Source organism: Mobula hypostoma, chromosome 9, assembly GCF_963921235.1.
Source record: "Mobula hypostoma chromosome 9, sMobHyp1.1, whole genome shotgun sequence".
NCBI classification, from domain to species: domain Eukaryota; kingdom Metazoa; phylum Chordata; class Chondrichthyes; order Myliobatiformes; family Myliobatidae; genus Mobula; species Mobula hypostoma.
Genome location: NC_086105.1, coordinates 147,665,871 through 147,686,616, shown reverse-complemented (window position 1 = coordinate 147,686,616; position 20,746 = coordinate 147,665,871). Strand labels below are relative to the sequence as shown.

Here is a 20,746-nt window from a genome sequence, read left to right as displayed (position 1 = left end):
AGGGAATCCTGCCCAGTGACTCCCAAGTCCCTTTGCAACTCTGATTTCTGACTTTGCTCTCCATTTAGAAAATAGTCTATGCCTTTATTCCTTCTGCTAAAGTGCATGACCATACACTTCCCTGCACCGTTTTCCATCTGCCACTTATTTGTCCATTCTCCTAATCTGTCTAAATCTGTCTGCAGGTCTCTGTTTCCTCAACACTACCTGGCCCTCCACCTATCTTCGTATCATCTGCAAACTTGTTTGCAAAGCCATCAATTCCATCATCTAGATCATGGACATATAACATAAAAAGTAGTGGTTTTATGTTATAGAGCCCCTGACGAGCCCCTGACACCCCCCCCCCACCCCGCCGAACACCAGTTATCTCCAGCAGCCGATCAGAAAAGGCCCCTTTATTCCCACTGTTGGCCTCTTGCCAATCAGCTAATCTTCTATCTTCGTATCATCTGCAAACTTTGCCACGAAGACACCAGGGAGCAACTTGCATGAACCTGCTTGATTTGATTCAGTCAGTTCAAAAGTTTTAATCTTAAATATTTTAATGAGCTTTGGTACAACAACTTCTATATTTTCTAAGACTGACAGATATTTACTGAGCGTTACGTTTTGGCAGCTGATGAGACTCGGGTGAGGTCTCGCCCAGTTGATCAAGCTGTATTGTAAGCGCGATCCAGAATGCTGGTTCCCTGTCGGTATTCCGTGTGCTGTCGGCGCCGGAATCGCATCTGGCCTGTGGATTGGTGTCCAAGTGAAGATCCGTCCCAGTTATCGGATGATGGGGAGGTGGCCCGTGGACCACGTGGTGGTGTGGGGCAGGAGGTGGCACGATGCATTTCCAAAGCCTGGGTTACTGCACTCCGGAATTCTGCCTGGGCCCAGTTGCCCTCTGATTGTGGGGGGGGGGTCCTCTGCAGCCCCCCTGGGTGGAGGGGCTCCCATGGGGAGGATCTGCCAGGACCTGAACGCAGGTGGTGATAGTTTGTGACAGGAAGGTGGTGTTCCCAACCGTCTCGAGCCGGTGTTCTTGCCGGTGGCGGTGTTCCTGGGATTGGGGGGGGTGGTTTGTTGGAGCAGCCTGACTGAGAGTATTTTGTAGAGGGAGGGAGTGTGTGGGTGGGCTCTTGTGGTCATTGGGTCTACAAGGCTTTGGGTGGGAGCTGATGCACGTGCCTTTGTGGCCAATTTTGCGGACGATGCAAACACGGGTGGAGGTGCGGGCAGTGTATCTGGGGAACGATTCGGAGAACGGGCAAAGAAGTGGCAGCTGGAGTACAGTGGGGTTGGTATCCACGGATGCAGGGTGTCGGTCGATCGAATGCTTTGAACCTCTACCTCAGGGGGGGGGAGCTGTCACTGAACGGCCTTCAGGTCCTGGTCCAGGCTCAGCCGCTGCGTACAGAGGGGTCGTCCTTCCCCGGCTCCTCGGCAGAGGGGACGAGGAGGAACTTGCCTGGCCTGGAGCCAGTTAAACTTTAACCGATTCTCGACCAGACGGTCTGCCTTCTGGGTGTCACATGTTCTGATAGATGGAGTCGTCGGTGGCAACACTGTTGCTCTGCAGCTGTGGCTGCTAATGGGGGAGGCACAAGAGATGTCAGAACATTAAACAGGACACGAAGAAGCCCACTCTGCCCAGGCATCCCCTCCCTCTGCCACAGCACCATCCACTAAACGTGCCGCGGTCCCTCGCCGGCTCCTGTGACATTCCGTAAGACTTGGGAGCAGAATCAGGCCATTCGGCCCATCGAATCTGCTTTGCCATTCCAGCATGGCTGATTTATTATTTCTCTCGACTAGAGTTGCCAACTGTCCCGTATTTACCGGGACATCCCGTATATTGGGCTACGTTGGTTTGTCCCATATGGGACTGCCCTTGTCCCATATTTCCCCCGCTAAGGTACAGCGTTCCTATGAAACCTTTCATAAGCTGAAATGGTGTAAAATGAAGAAGCAATTACCATTAATTTATATGGGAAAAATTTTTGAGCGTTCCCAGACCCAAAAAAATAACCTACCAAATCATACCAAATAACACATAAAACCGAAAATAACACTAACATATAGTAAAAGCAGGAATGATATGATAAATACACAGCCTATATAAAGTAGAAATAATGTATGTACAGTGTAGTTGGGAAGATTAAGCCAAAACCGATTTGTGTGGGGGAAAAATCCACACGTCGCGCATCGGCACGTCCGCACATCGGCACGTCACGCATCTGCACACAGGTGCCCACGCAAGGCTTCATGGTCATGGTAGTCTTTCGCGGGGTAAACCCAAGTGTCCCGTATTTGACTGCTACTTTTGTCCCTTATTTGGGAGTGAGAAAGTTGGCAACCCTACTCTCGACCCCATTCTCGTCATAACCCTGACTAGTCAAGAAACTATCAGCCTTTGCTTTAAATACTGTATACCCAGTGCCAGCTGTGCCAATGAATTCCACGGATTCACCACCCTCTGGCTAAAGAAATTCCTCCTCATCTCTGTTCTAAATGGATGCCCCTCTGTTCTGAGGCTGTGTCCTCTGGTCCCAGACTCCCACTTTAGGAAACATCCTCCCCACGTCCACTCTATCTCAGCCTTTCAATATTCGATAGGTTTCAGTCAGATTGCCCGTCCCCCCATTCTTCTAAACTCCAGAGAGTACAGGCCCAGAGCCGTCAGATACTCCTCATACATTACCCCTTTCACTGGACCCCCTCCAATGGCAGCACCCCTTTTCTTAGAAAAGGGGCTCAAAACTACCCCCTCCCAACCCCAAGATCACCACATCAGGGAAGGATGCTGGCCTGAGACTGGCGGGAACACCGCCATGCGTGGATTCCCCCTCCGCATCACAGACCCTTTCCAGGCCCGCGTCCCGACAACCCCTCCACTCACGAGGGCTACAGTGGGTAGTGGGGCTGTTGAGGCCGGGCAGAACCCCGGACTGCGATCATCGAAGCTGCTTGTGGGGAGGCACAAGAGACGACGTTGAAGATGTCAGAACATAGAACGTCACTGGAAGATGCCATTCAGCCCATCTAATGGGTGCCTACTAAAGTCATAGGGCACTACAGAGCAGGAAAGAGCCCTTTGGCCATCTAGTCCATGCTGATCCATTAAAATCTGCCTATTCTCATTGACCCACACCCAGACCATCGCCCTCCCTACCCCTGCCATCCATGTACTTCTCATCTCTCTCAAATGTTGAAATCCTTCCAGCTAGCTCGTTCCACACTCTCACCACTCTGCGAAGAAGTATCAAACCCACCATCCAACAGCTGGGCAGCCAGCGAGGTTCGCAGCTGCTGCGTTGGGACAGCCTGTGTCACGGTGGCGGGGGCGGGGGTGCGAGCTCGCGGCGTACTTACAGAGGGGGGGTCCTGACTCTCCTTGCGGAACTTGCAGTTGAGCTCGCGGGTGAGGGCTTGTACCACACGACTCTTCTGTTCCCTGTCCGGCTGTGGGTGGGGGCGGGGAGAGACAGAGAGCCGGTCAGTGGCGGATTTGCGGGGTGCGGGGGCTTGTGGCTTGGAGAACGGGGAGATGGTCAGCAGGGGTGAGGATGAGGAGAGAGTCCGAGGAGGACAGGAGCAGGGAGTTGGAGTGGAGAGAAGGTTGGGAAGAAGGAGCAGGGTGGGGGAGGGAAAGGGTTCGGAGACACTGGGGGGGGGGGTAGAGAAAGATACAGGTGGGGGGGGAGAGGGGAGCAGGCAGGAGAGAGAAATGATCATTGGTGGGACAAAGCTGAGAGGAGGAGGGAGATAGGAAGGGGGAGGGACAGTGTCAATGCAGATGGAAGAAGATAGACAATCGGAGAAGGGTGAAGAAACATTTAGAAGGGAGGAGGGTGGGGGAAGAAGAGGGGGAGCTTTTGGGACAAGGGACACAGCACATCTCAGGTTGAGTTACACCCCTTGAGTCAGTGGTCACTGTTGAGACCCCCCCCCCGCCACCACCCCTACCTGACTCTGGCACAGCAAGATCCCACAAACAGCGTGGCCACTGACAGGGTGTCAAACTGACCCTTACTGCAGGGTCAGAATCTGCCCAGGGCTGGCGTTTTTGCCTCCCTTGGAAAGCTGCATCTGCCTGGCAGGTGGGAGGAGGGTTAACAGGGCTGCCTGGCGGTGTCGCCCCTGGGCCCTCGCCCCTCGCGCACTGCCTGGCGGTGTCGCCCCTGGCCCCTCCCCCTCGCACACTGCCTGGCGGACAGTGGGCCTGGTGTCTGTGGTGGGGTCGCTGGGTGCAGACTGGGGCAGAGGGAGAGGAGGAGAGCGGGAGCTGACACAGTGAGGGGCGATTGAGGAGGTTAGCGGGAGGGTCGGTGTATAGGGCTGGTATGGCGGTCTCACTTACAGCTTTGCCATGGAGATCGACCCTCAGCGACCGGAGGATTTGCTGCAGAGAAATAAAACAACAGGATGATGTGGTGGCTGTAAAATTCACCTTCCCCATCCTTGAACTCAACTCCCATGCTCAAAGTTCAAAGTAAATTCATTATCAAAGTACATAATATGTCACCATATACAACCCTGAGATTCATTCTTCTCGTGGGCGTACAAGGTAAACACGAAGAAGAACCATAGAGTCACTGAAAGATGGCACAGTACAAGACAGGCAAACAACGAATGGGCAACAAAAATTAAACTGCAAATACAAAAGAAAAAAAGCAAAATAATAACAATAAATAAATAAATAATAAATATTGAGAGCAAGAATTTTAGAGTGCTTGAGAATGAATCCATAAGTCATGGAGTCAGTTCAGTGATGGGGCGAGTGAGGTTATCCCCTCGGGTTCAGGAGCCTGATGGTTGAGGGGTGATAACTGTTCCTGAACCTGGTGGTGAGAGTCCTGAGGCTCCTGTACCTCCTGCCTGATGGCAGCAGTGAGAGGAGTGCATGGCCTAAAGGGAGGGTGGCCCTGATAAGGGGTACTGTTTTCCAGCAGTAAGGCTCCTTGTAGGTGTACTCAATGGTGGGGAGGGCTTTACCCGTGATGGCTGGGCCATCTCCGCTACGTTTGTAGGCTTTTCCGTTGACAGACGTTACTGTTTCCATACCAGGCCAAGATGCAACCAGTCAATGCACTCTCCACCGCACATCTATAGAAGTTTGTCAAGACTTGAGATGACAGGCTAAACTTTCTTTTTCTTGTACCATTGTAATCCCAGCACAGTGGGTGGAGTTGGGAGGGACTGCGTGTTCTTGTATGTGAGTCACTACCAGTTAAAGTGTAGCTGTCGGAACATTGCCCTCTAACGTAGGAGACACTGAGTCCAAAAGGAGATGGATATAGATGCATAGCGACTCCACATCCAGTGTAGATCTGGCCTGTTACCGAGGCCACAGTACGGGATGTGCTGTGAGGCTTATCCCGAGTAACCTCTGGGATGACTGGTTTCTATTGAGTGGTGAGAATAGCCAGACTGGCCAAGTTTGCAAACAGTACAAAGAGCGAGGCAGGCTGTGTTCAGGGAGCAGGGAGTCTACAGAAAGACTTGCAGGGATGAGGAAAATGGGAATACAAAACCACGTCACAGCCCACTACCGACCCCTCGGCCCACAATGTTGTGCTGACCTCTTAACCTACTCCAAGACCAATCTGACCCTTCCCTCCTACATTGCCGTCAATTTTTCTATCATCCGTGTGCCTATCCAAGTTTCTTCAATGTCCCTAATGTGCCTCCCTCAACCACCACCCCTTGGCAGTCTGTGTTTTTAAAAACCTGCCTCTGACATCCCTCACTTTATTTTCATCCCAGCTCCCTCTAAAGTTGCCCCCTCGTATTAATTATTCCTGTCCTGTCGGAAAAGTCTTTGGCTGTCCATTCGATCTTTGCCTTTTATCATCTTGTACACCTTTACCAAGCCCCTCTCATCCTCCGTCACTCCAAAGAGGAAATCATAGTTTGCTCAGCCCATTCTTGTAAGATATATTCTCTAATGCTCTCATTATCCTGGTAAATCTCCTCTGCGCCCTCTCTAAAGCTTCCACATCTTTCCTGTAATGAAGTGACCAGAACTGAACACTGTGTGGTCCAGCCAGGGTCTTGTAGAGCTGCAACATTACCTCGTGGCTCTTCGACTCAATCCCCACCCCTTCCACTTTGGCACTCACAACCCTCAATGAAAATCTCCCCTTCAGGGTCTCCTTAAATATTTCACCTTTCACCCTTAACCCATTGTCTCTAGTTCTCGTTTGACTCAACCTCAGTGGAATAAGCCTGCTTGCATTTACCTTATCTGTACCCCTCATAATTTTGTATCTCTCTGTCAAATCTCCCCTCGTTCTCCTACGCTCCAGGGAATAAAGTCCTAACCTATTCGACCTCTCCCTAGAACTCAGGTCCTCAAGTCCCTCCCAGCAACTTCCTTGTGAGTTTTCTCTGCTCTCTTTCAATCCCTATTGATGTCTTTCCTGTAGGTGGGCGACATGAGTCGGGGTGTGAAAGGTTACGGGAAGGAGAAGGGGGTTGAGGGAAACTCATTGGCCATGATGAAATGTTGGCGTAGACGATGGGTGGAATGACCTAATTTGGCTCCTATGACTACGGCAATGCTCTGTACTCCAAATTAGGCCTCAGCAACCTTCAACATAACATCCCAATTCCTGTAGTCAGTACTCTGCTTTATGAAGGCTGTGCTGAACTCTTTTAGTGACCCTATCTACCTGTGACACCACTTTCAAGGAATTATGGATCGGTATTTCCAGATCCCCCTGTTCTACTGCAGTCCTCAATATCCCTACCATACAAGCCCTCAAAGTTCAAAGTTAATTTATTATCAAAGTACATGTATGTCACCATGTACAACCCTGAGATTCATTTTCCTGTGGGCAATCACAGTAAATACAAGAAACACAATAGAATTACTGAAAGGTGGCATGCAACAGATTGGACATTCAATCAATGTGTCAATGACAACAAAATGTGCAAATACTCAAAGAAAGAAATATATATATATATATATATATATATATATATATATATATATATATATATATTTAAATATGGAGAACGTGAGATGAAAAGTCCTTGAAGGTGAGTCCATAAGGCCATAAGATATAGGAGCAGAAGTAGGCCATTTGGCCCATTGAATCTGCTCTGCCATTCAATCATGAGCTGATCCAATTCTTCCGATCATCCCCACTCTCCTGCCTTCTCCCCATACCCTTTGATGCCCTGGTTAATCAAGAACCTATTTATCTCTCCCTTAAATACACCCAATGACTTGGCCTCCACAGCTGCTCGTGGCAACAAATTCCACAGATTTACCACCCTCTGACTAAATTAATTTCTCTGCATCTCTGTTCTAAATGGACGTCCTTCAGTTCTGAAGTCGTGCCCTCTTGTCCTAGACTCCCCTACCATGGGAAATAACTTTACCATATCTAAACTGTTCAGGCAATGGGTTGTGAGAACATTTCAAGGATGGGCAAGTGAAGTTGAGTGAATTTATCCCCCCGGTTCAATAGCCTGATGGTTGAGGGGTAATGACTGTTCCTGAACCCGGTGGTGTGAATCCAAAGTACCTTCTTCCTGATGACAGAAGCGAGAAGAGAGCATGTCCTAGGTGGTGCGGGTCACTGATGATGACCTATTCAACCTTTCCCTATAACTCAGGTCCTCAAGTCCCAGCAACATCCTTATAAATCTTCTCTACTCTTTCAATCTTATTGACAACGTTCCTGTAGGTGGGTGACCTTGGTCTCATTAGTCAGGGCTTGAGAGGTTACGGGAAGGAGAATGGGGTTGAAGGAAGTGGATGGGCCATGATGAAGTGTCAGAGTAGACAATCTACTTTCCTGCAATAACACTCCACTCTGTGTAGACATGCTCAATGGTGGGGAGGACTTTACCCATGATGGACTGGGCTGTAACCACTACTTTTTGTAGGATTTTCCGTTTAAGGGCATTGGTTGTTTCCATACCAGTCTGTGATGCAACCAGACAACCTACCCTGTCCTATCCTGACTTATCCTCCAAAAAGTGCAAAACCTCCACCATGGATGTGATGGTCACGTCCCAAGGAAAATGCACTATGTTTCCAGTATCTTTAATTTTGGGTGGTGGGATGGAGCTCCTTCCCTCCGCTAGCCTGCAGGTCACCCTTGGGCAAGGTGTAGCACCTGCTTAGCCCCCCGATCAGGGTCACGTAAAGCCACGGGAGCAGGTGGTGGATGGTTGTACGAGCAGCTGGTGCAGATCACAAGTCCTGGTTATGTGACCACTCACACCAGACGGATGATCTCTGAAGAGTATTGATAATGGCTGGGGTCACCTATCTTGTAAAGACACCGCCCAGAAGGCAATGGCAAACCACTTCTATAGAAAAATTTGCCAGGAACAATCAGGATCAAAGATCATGATTGCCCACATGATATGACACTGCCCATAATGATGATGTCATATGACTTGACACATAATGATGATGCTGGTTCATTAATTTAAGGGGGCACAAGAAACAGGCAGAAGTTTGAAAATGGGTCAGAGTGATCCTGGAACCCCGAACAGGATCTTCCCTCCCTCCCTCGCTGGAGCTGGGAGCTACTCACCACGAGATAGACGGTGATGCAGATGGCGTAGAGCGACAGGACGCTGAGCACTAATGACTTGAGCCACAGGATGGATCTCCTCTGATCTGTAATGAAAAGATACCCCCACTGCTGAGCAACACACGCACACTAAATGCTGCAGGAACTCAGCAGGCCTGGTAGCATCTATGGAGGGGAATAAACAGTCAATGCTTCGTGCGGAAAAATCTTCAACAGCATCCCCCCACCCCCCAGCAATTACCCCTTGTCCCATCTCCAACCTTCCAGACTCTTCCACGGCCTTCTGCCCTCTCTGGAGCCTTTCATCTTTGATGATGATGAGATATTGGAGAGGGTCAGGAGTAGATGCAGGAGTGAAAGGGTTAATGTATGAGGAGCGCTTGATGGCTCTGGGCTCAGACTCGCTGGAGTTCAGAAGAATGATGGGGGATCTCATTGAAACCTACTGAATATTGAAAGGCCTAGCTAGAGTGGACATGCAGAGGATGCTTCTTATGGTGGGAGGTCTGGGACCAGAGGGCACAGCCTCAGAATAGAGGGACGTCCCATTAGAGCAGAGATAGATGAGGAATTTCTTTAGCCAGAGTGTGTTCAGATAGCTGTGAGCCCAAGGCGTTGGGTGTATTTAAAGTGGAGATTGATTAGTCAGGGTGTCAAGGGTCACAGGGATAAGCAGGAGAATGGGGTTGAGAGGGAGAATGAATCAGCCACAGTGGAATGGTAGAGCAGACTGGATGGGCTGAATGACCTAATTCTGCCCCTACAGTATCCTGCAAAAGCCTTAGGCGTGTCTATCTATCTATCTGAAGATTTTTACACAGTACTGTATTTGTCAATATGGAGTGGAGCACCGTGGGAGGGGTGTGGGACAGCTGGCAGAGAGGGGAGTGCCAGGGGTGAGGGGATAGCGTGGGTGCAGACCTGAGACCCCAGCCAAGGTAATTTGATCCCAAACAATTGGTTTATTGATCATTACAGAATGTGTCTCTGGTGCTTCCCGTTCCCTCCCCTCTCCCTTCCCCTTTTCCGAACTATAATGCCCCTCTCCCTGTCCCTTCCCACTCTCAGTCCACAATAGAGACCCAGATCAGAATCAGGCTTATTGTCACTCACAGATGACATGAATTTTTTTGGGGCAGCAGTACAATGCAATACATAAAATTACTACAGTACTGTGCAAAAGTCTTCAGCGCCCTGGCTATATATGCATGTGTCTAAGATTTTTGCACAGAGCTGTATGTCTTTATGATCTTAATTCAACCACAAGTCCTCTCTCCTGTTCAAACCTCACTCCTGAACACAGTGCCTTCCGCTCTCTCCACACCAACTGCAGACACAAATAAAATCCCTCTCGTACTGCTCTTTTCTGTTGTGAGATCACCACGGGTCCGGCGCCTCTGATGCGTCTGTGGACGGTCTGCCGTGGAGTGAGGGGGCCATGCGTGTGCGCTGACGGGTGGGTTGTCCTGCCTTTCTGCCTGGTGTGTTCTGTGTTGTATTGGACGTTGTGGGCATGCCACGTTGGTGACACTTGCAGGCTGCCCCCAGCACAATCCTTGGTTGTGTTGGTTGTTGACACAAACGATGCTCACTGCGTGTTTCAATGTACACGTGATAAAGAAATCCCCACCACCCAGGCCGTGCTCTTTTCTCAGGTAGAAGGTACAGGTGCCTCAGGACTCATACCTTCAATCATCAGGCACTTGAACAAAAGGGGATAACTACACTCCTTCTATTTCTGGTGTTCCTACAACCAACGGTCTCACTTTAAGGATTCTTTATCTCAATGTTTCATGTCCTTGTTATTTATTGCCTTTTTTTTGCATTTACACAGTTTGTAGTCTTCAGCACTCTGGTTGACCTTTCATTGATCCTGTTTTTATAGATTTGCTGAGCATCCCGTAGGAAAACTAATTTCAGGGTTGAATGTGGTGACATGTTTGTAGTTTGATAATAAAATTTACTTTGAACTTTGAATCTGAATTACTTCATGAAAGTCCGAGCCTCAGGTCCCTACTTGCAGGAATTGTCAGTCCAATCTCAATCCATCTCATAGGTCTAGGATCACCGGTTTCTCCCCTGGGACCCCCATCCCACCTCTCAGCTGCAGCCGGGGTCTTGCCCTCTCTCCTCCCACTCCCAAACCCTGGACCTCTCTAAAGGTCAAAAAGATGAGATCAGTACTGATGAAGGGTCTCGGCCAAAACGTCGACAGTTTATTTGTTGCCTGACCTGCTGAGTTCCTCCGCTTTCTTATGTTTAAGATTAGCTTTATTTGTCACATGCACTTCAAAATACACAGTGGAATGCACTTGCATCAATTACCACAGACCAAGGATGTACTGGGGACAGTCTGCAAATGTCGCCATCTCCTGGTGTCGTACAACATTGCATGCCCACAACTTACTAACCAGTACGTCTTTGGACTGTGGGAGGAAACCAGAGCACCCGGAGGAAACCCACAAGGTCACGGGGAAAATGTACAAACTCCTTACAGGCAGCGATGGGAATTGAACCCGGGTCCCCGGTACTGTAAACCGTTGTGCCGCTATTGTGTTCAAATGCCCATGTGCGTGCGGTGTCTGCGTCTCACCTCCAATCCTCGTCCCGTTTCCCATTTGCCTGGCCTGCCCAGAGGGGACAGGGTACGCCACACAACAGTAGTAAGTGACACTGTCCTCCCAGCTGACCCTCGGGATATTCAGGCTTGCCACCCAGCTCTGGGTTGCTCTGTCTGAGTGAGGCTTGTCAGTGGCCTGCTTAACCTTGCAGTCATCCAAGCACTGGCTCCTCGTCTCGCTGCCGTGGATACTGAACCAGGTGACAACAGGGGATCCACTGCAGTGACGGGTGGTGAAATTACAGGAGATGGTCAGGTTGATGGTCAGCTGATGAAGAATAAGAGGAGCCTGGCTGACTGTTACAGTGCATACCTGTGCGGCCACACCTGTTGGGAAGAAATATTGTTCCTCAGTACTTCCTTGCTAATATTAACCACATCACTGACAAGACCTCCATGTCCATGCTAAGGAGGCTGAAAGAGATTAAAGGTATTGATCTTCATTAGTCCCCCTCCCCCCCCATTGAGGGAATGAGGAATAAGAAGGCTTCCTGAACAGCCGGTAAGCTGGCTGGTGGCGTAGTGGCATCAGCGCCGGACTTCGGAGCGAAGGCTCCCGAGTTCGAATCCAGCCGGCTCCCTTGCACACTTTCCCTCCGTGCTGGGTTGAGCATCGAGCTAGCCAACTCGGCCTCGTAAAAACAAGAAAGCCTGCTAAAAAAAACGCCGTCATGACGGCATCCCGATGACTGCACTCGGAGTTAAGAGCTTTCTTCTTCTTCTGAACAGCTGGTGACTCACAGTCTGAGCAAGTGCAAGTTCAGTTTATTGGTGTTCAACCATTATACCACCAAACGAAATGACGGGTTCCTGTGGTGCATGTATAACTCACACGACACAGCCTAGACCGGACGTGGAGAGGACACTGGGAGAGTCAGCAAAGTAATAGTACCACAAATAAATTAACAAATAGTTAGGTGCATTTGCAACACAAGTTTAAATGTAAACAGTTTAATGCTACTGAGTTTAGTAGTCTCACGGCCTGGGGGAGGAAGCTGTTTCCATCCTCACAGCCCTTCTCCTCCTACCGTACTTCCTCTAGGGTGCAGATGGCATTTACCAGGACGTTGCCGGAATAGAGGGCATGCGCTATAATGAGAGGTTGGACAGAGTTGCGTTGTTTTCTCTGGCACAGCGGAGGCTGAGGGGGCCCCGATAGAGATTTATAAGATCACGAGAGGCTTGGATATAGAGTAGACAGACAGTATCTTTTCCCCCAGGGTGGAAATGCCTGATACCACAGGATATGCATTTAAGGTGAGAGGGTTATTTCAAAGCAGATGTGCGGGGCGAGTTTTTTTTACTCAGAGTGTTGGGTTTCTGGACTATGCTCCGTGGGGTGGTGGTACAGGCAGAAACATTAGGGACTTTTAGGAGACGTTTAGAAGGGCACATGAGGAAAATGGAAGAGTATGGACATTGTGTAGGCAGTAGGGATTATTTAGGTTGCCCATTTGATGACTAATTTGTGGGTCAGCGCATTGTGGGCCTGTCTGGCCCTGTCCTGTCCTGTTCTGCTCTGTGTTGTGTTGCTGCATAGAATGGGAGGGATCATTGGCGATGGCAAGGCAGCACTCTGGGTAAGCTTCTGTGACGGGAGATGTTGTCGTTTGTGACCAGACCCTATCACGTGGCTCTCAGGGCAATTTTGTTTGCCTAATGCTTTCTATTTTCAGGAAGCCAGCAGCTTTATGTGAGGAGGAGATTTCTGAAATTCTCTGCATGGTTCCCGGCAGTGACCAATACCGGTTTGGGCAATTGAGGAAGAACAATGTATCTGCAGAACTAAGGATTTTACTTAATCATAAAAGATTCTGCAGATATATTTGTATCAAAATACAGTGCAGAACAAGCCCTATTAGCCAAGGAGCTGCACTGCCCAGCAAACCACCTATTTTTACCCTAATCCCAGGACAGCTCTATAAGACCGTAGGACACAGGAGCAGAACGAAGTCTATTCCATCTTGGCCAACTCATTATCCCTCTCAACCCCGCTTTCCAGCCCACACCCGCCACGCTTAACGTCCCAACCAAACAAAAACCCCTCAGCCTCCTGCGTAACTATACCCAATGACTTGGGCTGCACCAACTCTCCACCCTCTGCCGAAAGAAATTTTCCCTCATCTCCATTCTAAAGGGACTTCCCTCTGTTATGAGACTCTCCCACTCCATCCAGACCATTTAATAATCAATGAAATTTCCCCCTCTCCTCTGGACCCCCTTCAATACCAGCATATCTTTTCTTGAGTAAGGGGCCAAAGTGCTGTTCGACCAATGCCTTATGAACCCTCCGTATTACATCCTTGTTCTTGTCTGCTTGTCCTCTTGAAATGAATGCTAGCATTGCATTTGCCTTCCTCACTACTGACTCAACCTGCAAGTCAACCTATGGGGAATTCAGCACGAGGACTCCCAAGTCCCTCTGCACCTCTAATTTAGAATTTTCTCCCTTTTGAGAAAGTAGTCCACACCTTTATTCCTTCTACTAAGTGGATGACCATACACTTCCCTGCACTGTTTTCCATCTGCCACTTTTTTGCCCATTCTCCCAATCTGTCTTGAGTCCTTCTGCAGACGCCCTGTTTCCTCAACACTACCTGCCCCTCCACCCATCTTCGTATTGTCTACAAACTTGGCCACAAAGCCATCAATTCCTTCACCCAAATCATTGGACATACAACATGAAAAGATGCTGTCCCAATACCGACCCCTGTCACCAGCAGCCAGCCAGAAAAGACCCCCTTTATTCCTGCTGTTTGTCTCCTGCCAGTCAGCCAATCTTCTATCTGTTTTTCTTGTAATACCATGGGTTCTTATCTCATTAAGCAGCCTCATGTGTGGCACCCTGTGAAAGGCCTTCTGAAATCCAAATAAACTAACTCTGCTTTGTCTATCTTGCCTGTTATTTCCTCAAAGAATACTAACAGATATGTCAGGCAAAATTGACCCTTGAGGAAACCATGTTGACTGGCCTATTTTATCATGTGCCTCCAAGTACCCGGAAACCTCATCCTTAGTAATAGACTCCAACATCTTTCCAACTACTGACATCAGGCTAACTGGCCTGTAATATCCTTTCGTCTGTCTTCCTTTTCCAGTCGTCAAGACCCATGCCAGAACCTAGTGATTCTTGAAAGATCATTACTACTGCCTTCACAATCTCTTCAGCTACCTCCTTCAGAACCCGGGGTGTACGCCATCTGGTCCAGGTGACTTATCTACCTTCAGACCTTTCAGTTTCCCAGGCACCTTCTCCAGAGTAATAGCAACGACACTCACTTCTACCCCCTGGCACTCTCGCATTTCTGGCATTTTGCAAGTGTCTTCCGCAGTGAAGATTGATGTAATCTGCCTTCTGTTACTTTTTAAAAGCCTCCCAGTCCTCTACCTTCCCACTAATGTGCCCCCTCTTTTGCTTTTATGCTGTCTTTGACTTCCCTTATCAGCCGCGGTTGCCTCATCCTTCCTTTGTGCGAATATAATTGTTAGGGAGATTGGTGGTCTCTCAGATTTCCCTATTTCAGGCAAAGAGCATACCACTACCACCGGACCCTAGCTCTGTACTATCAGAAAAATAAAACTTACCTATTTTCATACTTGGATCCTCCACCTGCCCTTGTCCAAGCCTGTTGAGGAAAAGCCGGACCACTCTAACAATGCCCCACTCCAGCAATGGCCATTCCACCTACACCTCCTTTCTTTTTATTGACACTGTGCTCATTTCAGCACGGTAAGAAAAAAGCTGCAGGCTCCAGAGTGCTTTTTAATCTTTGCACTATGTCTCTAGTGAATGAACTCTTGCACACCGATAATAACCAACTACCGTACTAATCGGTACACCCTTGGACCTTGGGAGGAACGCGGAGCCAACTCATTCCCACTCAGGAAGGATGTACAAACGTTTTGGCCCGAAGCCTGTCATCAGGAGTGGAAAGGAAGGGGGAAGAAACCAGAAGTAACAAGGTGGGGGGGGGGGGAGTACGTACAAGCTGGTAGGTGATAGGTGAGGGGGAGGGTGGGTGAGTGTGGGGTGAAGTAAGAGGCTGGGAGGCGATAGGTGCAAAAGGCAAAGGGCTGAAGGAGAAAGTGAGGAAGGGGGATAACCAGAGTCAGTTATCTGGACTATACAACTGGACAGCACAGTAGTGTAGGGGTTAGCTTCATGCTTTTACAGCACCAGTGACCCAGCGTCAGACAGAATGAAGCTCCCTCTACACTGTCCCATCACACATATCTCCAGGGTCAGACAGAGTGAAGCTCCCTCCACACTGTCCCATCACACACTCCCGGGGTCAGACAGAGTGAAGATCCCTCTACACTGTCCCATCACACACTCCTGGGGTCAGACAGAGTGAAGCTCCCTCCACACTGTCCCATCAGACACTCCCGGGGTCAGACAGAGTGAAGCTCCCTCCACACTGTCCCATCACACACTCCTGGGGTCAGACAGAGTGAAGCTCCCTCTACACTGTCCCATCACACACTCCCGGGGTCAGACAGAGTGAAGCTCCCTCTACACTGTCCCATCACACACTCCCGGGGTCAGACAGAGTGAATCTCCCTCCACACCGTCCCATCAGACACTCCTGGGGTCAGACAGAGTGAAGTTCCCTCCACACTGTCCCATCACACACTCCCGGGGTCAGACAGAGTGAAGCTCCCTCTACACTGTCCCATCAGACACTCCCGGGGTCAGACAGAGTGAAACTCCCTCCACACTGTCCCATCACACACTCCCGGGGTCAGACAGAGTGAAGCTCCCTCCACACTGTCCCATCACACACTCCCGGGGTCAGACAGAGTGAAGCTCCCTCTACACTGTCCCATCACACATATCTCCAGGGTCAGACAGAGTGAAGCTCCCTCCACACTGTCCCATCACACACTCCCGGGGTCAGACAGAGTGAAGATCCCTCTACACTGTCCCATCACACACTCCTGGGGTCAGACAGAGTGAAGCTCCCTCCACACTGTCCCATCAGACACTCCCGGGGTCAGACAGAGTGAATCTCCCTCTACACTGTCCCATCACACACTCCTGGGGTCAGACAGAGTGAAGCTCCCTCTACACTGTCCCATCACACACTCCCGGGGTCAGACAGAGTGAAGCTCCCTCTACACTGTCCCATCACACACTCCCGGGGTCAGACAGAGTGAAGCTCCCTCCACACTCCCGGGGTCAGACACAGAGTGAAACTCCCTCCACACTGTCCCATCACACACTCCCGGGGTCAGGCAGAGTGAAGCTCCCTCCACACTGTCCCATCACACACTCCCGGGGTCAGACACAGAGTGAAGCTCCCTCCACACTGTCCCATCACACACTCCCGGGTTCAGACAGAGTGAAGCTCCCTCCACACCGTCCCATCAGACACTCCTGGGGTCAGACAGAGTGAAGTTCCCTCCACACTGTCCCATCACACACTCCCGGGGTCAGACAGAGTGAAGCTCCCTCTACACTGTCCCATCAGACACTCCCGGGGTCAGACAGAGTGAAACTCCCTCCACACTGTCCCATCACACACTCCCGGGGTCAGACAGAGTGAAGCTCCCTCCACACTGTCCCATCACACACTCCCGGGGTCAGACAGAGTGAAGCTCCCTCCACACTGTCCCATCACACACTCCCGGGGTCAGACAGAGTGAAGCTCCCTCCACACTGTCCCATCACACACTCCCGGGGTCAGACAGAGTGAAGCTCCCTCCACACTGTCCCATCACACACTCCCGGGTTCAGACAGAGTGAAGCTCCCTCTACACTGTCCCATCAGACACTCCCGGGGTCAGACAGAGTGAAGCTCCCTCCACACTGTCCCATCAGACACTCCCGGGGTCAGACAGAGTGAAGCTCCCTCCACACTGTCCCATCAGACACTCCCGGGGTCAGACAGAGTGATGCTCCCTCCACACTGTCCCATCACACACATCTCCAGGATCAGACACACAGTGAAGCTCCCTCCACACCGTCCCATCTCTCACACACACACACAGACACCGGAATCAGAGATAAGACACAACGTGAAGCCACGTTGATCCTGGGGTTAGTCACTATGCAGATCATCTGCCCCGAGTGGGGAACCACCAGCATCCTGTTGTAGGGCTCGCGCACTGGCCTCTGCTGCCTTTGACTCTGTCATCTCCAAGCTGACGTCATGTGCAACTCCAGCCTGGGCTCGCATCCAGGAGGGACAGACTGTTCACCTACCCCGAGGGAGTGGGGGGTGGGGGGGTGGTGTGGAGCGAACGAGGGGTGTCCTCACCTGCCCTGTGGAGTTGCATAGCCTGCAGTAACAAGACGAGCAGCTGTGTGACCCGCTCTCTGGGCACCATGGTTCCAACACTGTAGCACTGCGCAACAGTTCCTGGTTGTGAAATGACTTCTTTCTCTCTGAGAACTGCTGCAGGGAGCTGAGGTTGTCAGACTGTGGACATTTGGTGCACGAGTGCCGTGTCACTCACCCGCAGTGTCTTGAGTCAGTGTGTGGTTCCTCTTTCAAAGCCAGTCAATAGATGGAACTGTAGCAGCACACAACCCTGTCCTGTACTGAGTCATAGAGACCACAGCACAGAGACAGGCCCTTCAGCCCATCTGGTCCATGTCAGCCTCATTCTGCCCTGTCCCATCGGCCTATATCCGGACCGTACCCCTCCCATCCATGTACTTGTCCAAACTTCTCCTAGAAGTTGCAATCGAACCCACTTCCACTGGCAGCTCGTTCCACCCTCTGAGCGAAGAAATTCCCCTTAAATATTTCACCTTTCACCCTTAATCCATGACCTCTAGTTCTAGTCTCACCTGACCTCAGCGGAAAAAGCCTGCTTGCATTTATCATATCTATACCCCTCATAATTTTGTATCCCTCTATCAAATCTCCCCCCATTCTCCTACACTCCAGGTATGTTTTGTAGGACCAGATGTTAACATCCCTTATTTTCACTCCTGAGATATGCTGTCTAGACTCTGTGGGGTGGCCAAGTGAGCATGGCATCTTCTGGGTTATCGAGTGGGCACCCTCTTTCCTCGGTGTTTTGCTGTTAGACCCACGACACCCCTGGAGGGTTCAGCAGTGAATCCCAGTGGCCCGGGCTCACCCCCTAGTTGCCTTTCACTCACCTGGGGGCCCAGATGGAATCCTTTCTCTTCATCCAGAGCCACTGACTACCCTTTTCAGCCGCTCTGGAGAGGTCTTTGACTGCTTGTCGGTGTGTCTGCCCCAGACACCCCACCCTGCAAAAACTCATTTCAGGGAGGTAGCACCATCAATTTGTGGGAGACTTCCGGGAGAGGTGGGATGTCTGCAATAGAGTAGCTCCTTAGCAGCTAGCCAGCTGGTTTAAATAACCTTAGCTATTGCTAATGAACGAATGACACCTGTTAAACTCACCTCAACATGTCCTTTACAGTCTTAACCCACCATGGGCAATAGAAAAGTCACAGTTGTAAACAGTGCAGCGAGCAACACTGTCATTATTTTGACCCCTATTAGGCAGGGGTACACTTTAGTGTAGTCTGGGGTGACGTACATTTTATATTTTTTTGGAACACTCTGCCATGGTGTGCTCGCGCTCGCTGGCTCTCTCTCATGGTCGCTAGTGCGCTCTCAAGCACTCTCGCTTGCTTTCCCGCTCGCTCTCTCTCTCTCTCTCTCTCTCTCTCTCTGGCACGCTCTCTCTTGCTTTTCTCTCGCTCGCTCTCAAAAAAATTGATTTCCATGATATTGTATATAATTTGCGGGCATCAGGGAGCCACTATTAATATGCGGGAGACTCCCGGAAGTTCCGGGAGAGGTGGGCTGTCTGCTTCCCTCGCACTCCCAACTCCCGGAGTAGCCTTGACGTTGATGTGGCTACAAATCCTCTGCGGCCTACTTCGACCGGTCAGACCCTTGCTTTCCAGCCACGTTGTTGCACATACCTCAGCATACCTCAGCTTCTCACGCTCGTAGGCCTGCTCCACCGCATCCTCCCAGCTCGATGATGTAAATGAGACGGAGTGAGGCCAGCCATAGCACAAGGTCTGGTCTGAGGTTGGTTTCCGCGATTTCAGTTGGGAAGCAGGGCCTCTGGCCTAAGTCTGCCACCATCTTCCAATCACGTGCCCTGCCTAGCCGCCCGGTGTCTGGTCTCGATGTATCGAGTCTGGCTTGACCCTCACCTTCCTGGACAAATGCTGTTAACGGCCAGCGGGATGAAGGGGGAGGGAGAGCGTTGACGCTCATCCGCCGATTTTCCAGCACTGCTGCGAGACACCGTAGCACCTGGTTGTGTATCGGCCTTGAGTAGGGCTGGTCTTGCAGCCCACCAGAATGTGTTTTAGTGTTGCTGAAGTCGGGCAGAGGGAGCATGTGGGGTCATCTCCCTCCCACTGAGAGACGGCAAGACATCGTAGGCAGCCCTGATGGTGGAGCTCACTCTGAATGTCCCCATCTCCCACAGCTCTTTCCAGGAGATCTTTCCTTTCTCCACTCCCTCCACCTCATCCATTGCCCCTGCCTTGCCTGAGCCTCGGCCCTTGCGCACCTTGCCGCCTCCTGCTGCCGACGTAGGGAATAAAGTTTGAACCTATTTGACCTTCCCTGTGACTCAAGTCCTCGAGTCCCAGCAACTTCCTCGTGAATTTGTGTGTGTGCGTATAGAGGAGGAGTTTGTCTCACTGCTTGAGTGTACAGTGAGCAGACTGGGTGAGTAACGTTGGCTTTGGAGTGTGTACACTATACATGTTGTAGAGATAAATATCGGCTTTATTTGTCATGTGCTCATCAAAACGTGCGGTGAAACTTGTCAACAATGTGCAGGGGGTCAGCCCGCAAGTGTCTCTGGGCTCCCTGTGTCAACAACTCGCTCACTCTAAACCGTACGTCTTTGGAATGGGAGAGGAAACCGGCGCAGTCACGGGGACAGTGGAATGGGAGAGGAAACTGGCGCAGTCACGGGGACAGTGGAATGGGAGAGGAAACCGGCGCAGTCACGGGGACAGTGGAATTGGGGAGGAAACCGGCGCAGTCACGAGGACAGTGGAATTGGGGAGGAAACCGGCGCGGTCACGGGGACAGTGGAATTGGGGAGGAAACCGGCGCAGTCACGAGGACAGTGGAATTGGGGAGGAAACCGGCGCGGTCACGGGGACAGTGGAATTGGGGAGGAAACCGGCGCGGTCACGGGACAGTGGAATGGGGGAGGAAACCGGCGCGGTCACGGGGACAGTGGAATTGGGGAGGAAACCGGCGCAGTCACGGGGACAGTGGAATGGGGGAGGAAACCGGCGCAGTCACGGGGACAGTGGAATTGGGGAGGAAACCGGCGCGGTCACGGGGACAATGGAATTGGGGAGGAAATCGGTGCGGTCACGGGGACAGTGGAATTGGGGAGGAAACCGGCGCAGTCACGGGGACAGTGGAATTGGGGAGGAAACCGATGCGGTCACGGGGACAGTGGAATTGGGGAGGAAACCGGCGCAGTCACGGGGACAGTGGAATTGGGGAGGAAACCGGCGCGGTCACGGGGACAGTGGAATGGGAGAGGAAACCGGCGCAGTCACGGGGACAGTGGAATGGGGGAGGAAACCGGCGCGGTCACGGGG

The 20,746-nt window shown here is 51.0% G+C and overlaps 2 protein-coding genes across 4 annotated transcripts in view; one reads left to right on the top strand and one right to left on the bottom strand.

The window, feature by feature from the left end:
* mettl9 (methyltransferase 9, His-X-His N1-histidine) overlaps window positions 1-20,746 on the top strand; it is a 39,325-nt gene that overhangs the window by 13,213 nt on the left and 5,366 nt on the right. The gene's annotated exons all lie outside the window — the stretch shown is intronic.
* LOC134352151 (immunoglobulin superfamily member 6-like) lies at window positions 461-17,879 on the bottom strand. Of its 2 annotated transcripts, XM_063059397.1 has the most exons (6): window positions 17,427-17,879; window positions 11,140-11,493; window positions 8,547-8,632; window positions 4,349-4,390; window positions 3,361-3,450; window positions 461-1,576 (listed from the first exon to the last, which is right to left on the bottom strand). In XM_063059397.1, exons 1-6 carry the CDS (start codon window positions 17,494-17,496, stop codon window positions 1,517-1,519), a joined length of 702 nt encoding a protein of 233 aa, XP_062915467.1. In that variant the 5' UTR covers window positions 17,497-17,879; the 3' UTR covers window positions 461-1,516. The 2 variants fall into 2 exon arrangements, with proteins under 2 accessions (XP_062915467.1, XP_062915468.1); XM_063059398.1 differs by lacking the exon at window positions 11,140-11,493.